Source organism: Miscanthus floridulus, chromosome 1 (assembly GCF_019320115.1).
Source record: "Miscanthus floridulus cultivar M001 chromosome 1, ASM1932011v1, whole genome shotgun sequence".
Lineage (NCBI taxonomy): Eukaryota > Viridiplantae > Streptophyta > Magnoliopsida > Poales > Poaceae > Miscanthus > Miscanthus floridulus.
In genome coordinates, this window is record NC_089580.1 from 44,123,458 (window position 1) to 44,130,348 (window position 6,891).

Below are 6,891 nucleotides of genomic sequence, written 5' to 3' on the forward strand. Positions count from 1 at the left end.
GCTGAGAGCCATAGATGCGGCATCCCTTGGCCCATCCTGTTTCCAATCCAGTGAACAAAGACGGGAGAGTGGGTTGTTCTATCTAATTAACCTCCATGATGTTTCACAACAAAAACCAAAGACCCTAACCTCCACCATCTCTTGCAGATGCTCCCAACATCCTTCTTTTTTTTGTTGAAACTTGGCTGATTCATTACTCTTATGACAAATCCTCAGAAACGATTACAAGAACATCATCGGGGATGACGCTAGTGAATAGCGCCTCACCTTCGACACACCCATAACCTAGACTCGCCAATACATGAGCAGCTCTGTTCCCAGCTCTACCCAAGAAATTACAAACCAAATCACTAAAATTTAACCTAGAAAAGGACTTTAGCTCCTCAATCAGGCCCCCTTCAAGTCGAACATCGAAGTTTTGGGACTGCATAGCCTTCTGAAGTCTCAAGGATTAGCTTCCCAATACCCAAACTGCTCGCCACCTGGACGCCTTGCAAACAGGCTATCACCTCAGCATGGAAGGACTCAACACATTATTGATTCTTCCTCGTCCCGACATTTGCACTAGTTGCAAGTGGAACACCTATCTACTTTTAGTTCTAGTTTTTGTTCGACTGATCTGTCATCCATATTTGCATCCACAATCTGATTTGTCACCCCCCACCTTAACTTTTCCCATCGGTTGTTCTTTCCCAATACCCAAACTGCTCGCCAAGCCAACTCGCCATAGCCATCCCTCAATGGAGAAGGAGAAAGCAAGATACAAGATTGGCACAATGGAGAATATGTGGTCACTCGGTGGCGGGGGTAGGGAGAGGCAAGGGGGGACCCCAGCGGCCCTAAGCTGATGTAATTTAATACAGATTCAACCAAATTTTAACAAAATTTGCATTTGCCCCCCTAACAATAGGAAGTCTACTAGAGATAGAGCAAGCAGAGTAAGATGGGAAGATTGAGTATAAGGGTGTGCAAAACTTATGCATAGACAGAAATAAAATTCCTTTCTTAGTAAAAAATGGGTAAGCAACAACTAGGTAGCCTCTCCCTTTATAAGTAAAAACTCGTTACCTATAACAAAGGTTTTACTTCATTTATTTTTGCATCAAACTATGGGATTAAGTGGTACGCTCTAAGTTTCTAAGCCGGCGTTTGCACCTCACTCTTAGTATCAATGAATAGCATTAACATCTTTGGCACCTTGCTAAAGTCCTTGAGCTCCGTGTCAACAATGTCCGTCCACTGTTTTGTTTTTATATGAAATTTCGATGACACAAGGAGGGGCTGCCCCTAGGCCCGTATTTACTATATATTAATTATAAAAAAATTAAGAAAATACAGAGTTGGTGTTATAAAAGGCTTTTGTAGCCGGTGTTTTATCATGAGAGGAGAAATATGATCTTTTTGCTTGATGGATAAACAAAGAAAGTTGATATCAAGTCCTGTTTTAGTGGCCAGAGCTATAGCTAGCACAACATTTATCATGCTCAAGACCTCTCACGGATATCCATAGTGTGAAGGGTCAAAAATGACGACAAAAGGGTGTGAATGGGAGCCGTAAAATTTTTGGCCGCGGTCCCAAAATCACCGCTAAACCCTCAGAGCAACAACCGTGATGCCCACGATCCAAAAGAGTGGGTGGATGTTCCCTACGAAGACAGCGGGACAGCACGAAGCCAACGCAAAAGACAGAACACGAATCGGAGCTTAAACGCACAAACCGCAGATGAAATAGCGAGCTAGGAAAATAGAGACCGGAAATCCAACCACAGCAGAAAACACCAAAAATCACTAAAGAGACCAGCTAAAAGAGCAAGCAACAATTAGGCACTGTAGCTTGAAAGTGACAACTCAAGAATTTGTAAAAACAAATCACGAACAGGCAATGCACTTGCTGCTGCTCATTGGTCAAGATGGAGTTGCCTGACTGCTGTGCGGACCCAAGGGAAGAGGGAGATGCGACGCGGGCAGGGAAGGAAGTCGGACCGAGCCTGGAGCGGCGGACTGCTTCTGTTCCTGGAGCTCTATTCGCGGGTTGGTTTTCAAGCTAGTTTAGGTTGGCTGATGCTGATTTGTTATGAGAGAAAAATATTATTGGCTGGCTGGTTTAGGCTAACTGAAACTAACAAATGAACAAACTGGTAAAAGCCCCGTCAAACACCAAGAACTGAGCGGACGCAGAGAGTTGTAAAAGTCCATTTTTCCTCACAGAGCTCCAAAATCGGATCAAACACCTCCCTTAACTTTTTAAACTCTTCATCTTACCTCCCTGGTCCGGTTATAGGTGGTTTTGAAAGCGGTTTTCTCTTTCTCTTTTTTATTTATTTTGGCTGAATCTTTGAAAAATCATAGTAAATCACAGAAAAATCATAAAATAGAAAATCTAATTTTGTTGAACTCCACGTGAGTAGATCTAAACAGTGAACATATAATATGGTGGCACACTTCTCATGGTGGCACGACACTTAAGAGGTACGGATAGTAGGGGTTGGTGAGAGAGACGAGAAGATGGTGACGATGATGGATGAGTGATTAGGATTGAGAGCAGTGAGCGACACAAAAGTTAGGAAACACATGGGCAGGAAGGAAAAAAAAGGAGATCCGGTGATCCAACGGAAAAAAAACATATGACGTGGCTCAAAACAACCAGTATAAATAAAAAAGATTATATGTGGGACTCGCCTTATAAATTCTGAAAACCACTCTGAACCTCCTTCGGTTCTGAGAGTCAAAATAAAATCACGTGAGGAATTACGGAGTGGCGCAGGACAGTAGCCCAAGCCCATCAGAGCCGAAACAAAATGGGCCGGGCCTTAAAGGGGTGCGGTTTTGAAGTCGCGATTAGTCAAGGAGAGGCTGCGCTTTCTTCTCCCCTTCATCATTCAATTCACACCACACACCCCGAACTCTCTCTCTCGTCGCGACGACTGCTGGAGACCGCCGCCGCCGCCCTTCGCCAGGTGCCCAGGTCTCCACATCCTTCGCCAGCGACGAGAGGTCACCAGGTTCGCCTGCCCCTTCCTCTCCCTCTCCCTACCCGCTGGGCGAAACCGATCTCCCAAACCCTAGCTGAGGCTTCCCATTTGTGTGTGTACTTGCATCCGGATCTGGTCTAGTTACAAGTGTAGCATGCTTGCATCCGGATCTGATCTAGTTACAACCGTAGCGTACTTGCAGCATTCGGATCTGATCTAGTTACGAGCGTAGTACAGTTGCATTCGGATCTGGCGTTAAAAGAGTTTGCTAGTCTTTTACGAAAGCTAACTGGATGCTTGAACTGGGGTGCCAGTTGAAGTTGTTGTTGGTCTGATTCCAGTGAAGAGCAGTTGGTCTTTCGACGGGAAGTAGATCACCACACATGTTGCCTTACTGGAATATCATGTTGCAAATTCCAGACGCTATAAGTCATGAAAAATATCTTTTAATGGAAATGGGGATGGCCTTCGCGTGGAAAAAAAACAAGTCATGAAAAATTGCTGTCTTTGTCTGACCTTTTTTCTGTACAAGAATTGGATTTAGGGGCCGTTTGGATCCTTGGAATTGAATTCATTCTAATAATTACAATTTAGGCATAGATTAATTAAGCTAATATAGTTGTATATGGAATATATTTGTATATTTATTGTTAGGCATTCAAGGGACATACTTATATGTTGCATTTCTATTGTAGGGAAGTGAGTTGAAGAGTGTGCTATAAGTTGGGGAATAGAATTATAGCATAATGATCTATAGAATCCATTTCCATCTCCCACCCTATGAATTTGAGATAGGCTTATTTGTGAGCTTGGGAAAGTTATGGAATGTCAAATTCCAAGCCAAATAGCCTTAATCCATTATGTAGATTTCAATTCCTCCAAAATGAAGGGATCCAAACGGCCCCTTAGTGTTTTCAGTTAGCATGCGTGTTCGAATCCAGTGTTCCATTCAATCAAATATTAAAAAAGATAATCACTGATCTTTGTATGCCATGCTGCAGCAATTCTGTAGAAATGGCTGATGGTGAGGACATCCAGCCTCTTGTCTGCGACAATGGCACGGGAATGGTCAAGGTCAGTCCTTCTCCCCCTTAGCTTGTCCAACCTTTAGCTCCTTTCTTTCCAATTACGCCACTAATTATGTCTGTCTATCTATCTTCCAGGCTGGTTTTGCTGGTGATGATGCACCAAGGGCTGTTTTCCCTAGCATCGTGGGCCGTCCTCGTCACACTGGTGTTATGGTAGGGATGGGACAGAAGGACGCGTACGTTGGTGATGAGGCACAGTCCAAGAGAGGTATTCTCACACTCAAGTACCCGATTGAGCACGGTATTGTCAGCAACTGGGATGACATGGAGAAAATCTGGCATCACACTTTCTACAATGAGCTCCGTGTTGCCCCCGAGGAGCACCCTGTGCTGCTCACTGAAGCTCCTCTGAACCCAAAGGCCAACAGGGAGAAGATGACCCAGATTATGTTCGAGACTTTCAATGTTCCTGCCATGTATGTTGCCATTCAAGCCGTGCTCTCCCTCTATGCTAGTGGGCGTACTACTGGTATGACCTGCTTCTCCCTTTACTTCGGTGTTGATTCAGTTTCCTAGTAATATCTCTCTATGGTTCCATTATGCTGTTATCAAATGTTTATCTGAGGTTACTGTCAAGGTCATATCAAGCCACCGGGTTTCTTTATCTTCTATCTTGCTTATGTGATTTCGACCCAGATATGCCGCATATGTGGTTACCACCTCAGTCTGTACGGTGATATGAATTCCGGGAAAAATAAGTATCTCAACTAATATACCAAGAATAAATAATGGAGGTGAAAATTAATTGTTTACACTCTGGCTGAAGTTTCCTCTCTTTTTTCTGTGTCAATCTACAGGTATTGTTCTTGACTCTGGTGATGGTGTGAGCCACACTGTGCCCATTTACGAAGGATATGCCCTTCCTCATGCCATTCTTCGTTTGGATCTTGCTGGTCGGGACCTCACGGACTCCCTCATGAAAATTCTGACCGAGAGGGGTTACTCCTTCACAACCTCTGCTGAGCGAGAAATTGTAAGGGACATCAAGGAGAAGCTTGCATATATAGCCCTTGACTATGAACAAGAGTTGGAAACTGCCAAGAACAGCTCCTCAGTTGAGAAGAGCTATGAGCTTCCTGATGGTCAAGTAATAACCATCGGTGCAGAGAGATTCAGGTGCCCTGAGGTCCTCTTCCAGCCATCCATGATTGGTATGGAGGCTGCTGGAATCCATGAGACAACATACAATTCAATCATGAAGTGCGATGTGGATATCAGGAAGGACCTCTATGGCAACATTGTGCTCAGTGGAGGTTCAACTATGTTCCCGGGTATCGCTGATCGTATGAGCAAGGAGATCACTTCCCTTGCACCAAGCAGCATGAAGATCAAGGTTGTTGCACCACCTGAGAGGAAGTACAGTGTCTGGATAGGAGGGTCGATCCTAGCCTCGCTAAGCACTTTCCAACAGGTATGTATTGTTTATATTACTTTCAGCTTGTGCACTTTCTTTACTTTAACTCATAATAATATGGCTGAAATGAAAACACTTCTGAATTCTGTTATGATGTGGCATTGATGTACCAGATGTGGATATCGAAGGAGGAGTATGATGAGTCTGGCCCAGCAATTGTTCACCGGAAGTGCTTCTAAGTTTCACCAGTTCCTTGTTACCTAGTCTCAAGTTATGTCCCCTTCATTTCTCGAGATATGTGTGGCAGATTTGCATGCTACGTTTATTTGCATCGGACCTGAGTCTTCTTCTCTGGGATAGACCCTTCTTTGTGTGTTGTGGCTTCATGTGCTGTTTGTGAGATTAGTTGTCAAACGTGCTTGGTTTGATTGGTTGTACCTGTAAGAGCTGATAGTTATATAAATTACTTGGACTGTGCTGGTGCTATCAATAGTCTTGTATGTATCTGAATTCTGAAAGCATTGTTATCTGAGCATCGGTGCAAGTATGAACTTCCAAGTAGCTTTTGTATTGGCGATAATAACTACGAGGATACAATATGCTTTGGTTGTTTGGTTGTAGCCATGTCAACTTGTCAACGATGCAGCGCAGGTATTTGAACAATATACCAACTGGAGATTATACAACCATGTGTTTGTATTCATCTAGTAGCCCCTATTCTATGTCAAACAAAGTAGTATTTGCTGACACTGCAGGAGTTTGAGGTCTTAGTCTCGAGATGTTTTGCACCGTAAAGTGGGGGGGGGGGGGGGGGGGGGGGGGGGGGGGGGGGGCGGGGGAGACTCACCTTGGAACAGTGTTTACTTTTCTCTTAAAGCGATGATATAAACATGAAGCCAAAACTCGAAACACAAGTTTCTTCTAGCTAGTTGTTTCTGTGTTCCCATGTAAATAGTTCTCGTAAGAAAATCATCAAAAATTTCCTTGCATTCTGTCAAGTCCCATTGACAAATGCCGTGTTGGCAAGACTTCAAATATAAAGAAGGATGTACAGCACGGTGCAGATACTGAACAATGAACAAACTGGATGTCCGTGTTTTCGGACCAGCGACGAGTAAATTTGTATTTGCGCGTCTGGTTCGGATGGTGTGCTCAGATGACACAAGGGTTTATACTGGTTCGGGTGGAACGTTCCTATGTTCAGTTTGCTGCTGCTCGTGTTACTGGCACTTGGCTTGCAGTAGAGGTTACAAACAGGCGAGAGAGGGAAATGATCAGTCTCTGGTGGAAGGAGTGAACGGGTGTTGAAAGCTCGATTGCCGCTCAGTCGTGTGCTCGTGTCGTGCTCTTGTATTTTTATCTCGTGGTCTGGCCCCCCTTTCATGGGGCGCCCTGCTTTTCCTTTTAAAGGCGAAGGGAAAGCGCGGGTTACAGCAGAAGAAAAAAAAGAAGAACAAGAGAGAGAAGAAGGCTTCCG

The 6,891-nt window shown here is 44.2% G+C and overlaps 1 protein-coding gene across 1 annotated transcript; it reads left to right on the forward strand.

The window, feature by feature from the left end:
- Positions 1-2,860: 2,860 nt before the first annotated feature.
- On the forward strand, positions 2,861-5,904 carry LOC136505153 (actin-97-like). The gene is made up of 5 exons (XM_066500297.1): positions 2,861-3,002; positions 3,974-4,046; positions 4,136-4,529; positions 4,858-5,471; positions 5,588-5,904. The coding sequence occupies exons 2-5, from the start codon at positions 3,987-3,989 to the stop codon at positions 5,651-5,653; spliced, it is 1,134 nt and encodes a 377-aa protein (XP_066356394.1). The 5' UTR covers positions 2,861-3,002; positions 3,974-3,986; the 3' UTR covers positions 5,654-5,904.
- The last annotated feature ends 987 nt before the right edge of the window (positions 5,905-6,891 follow it).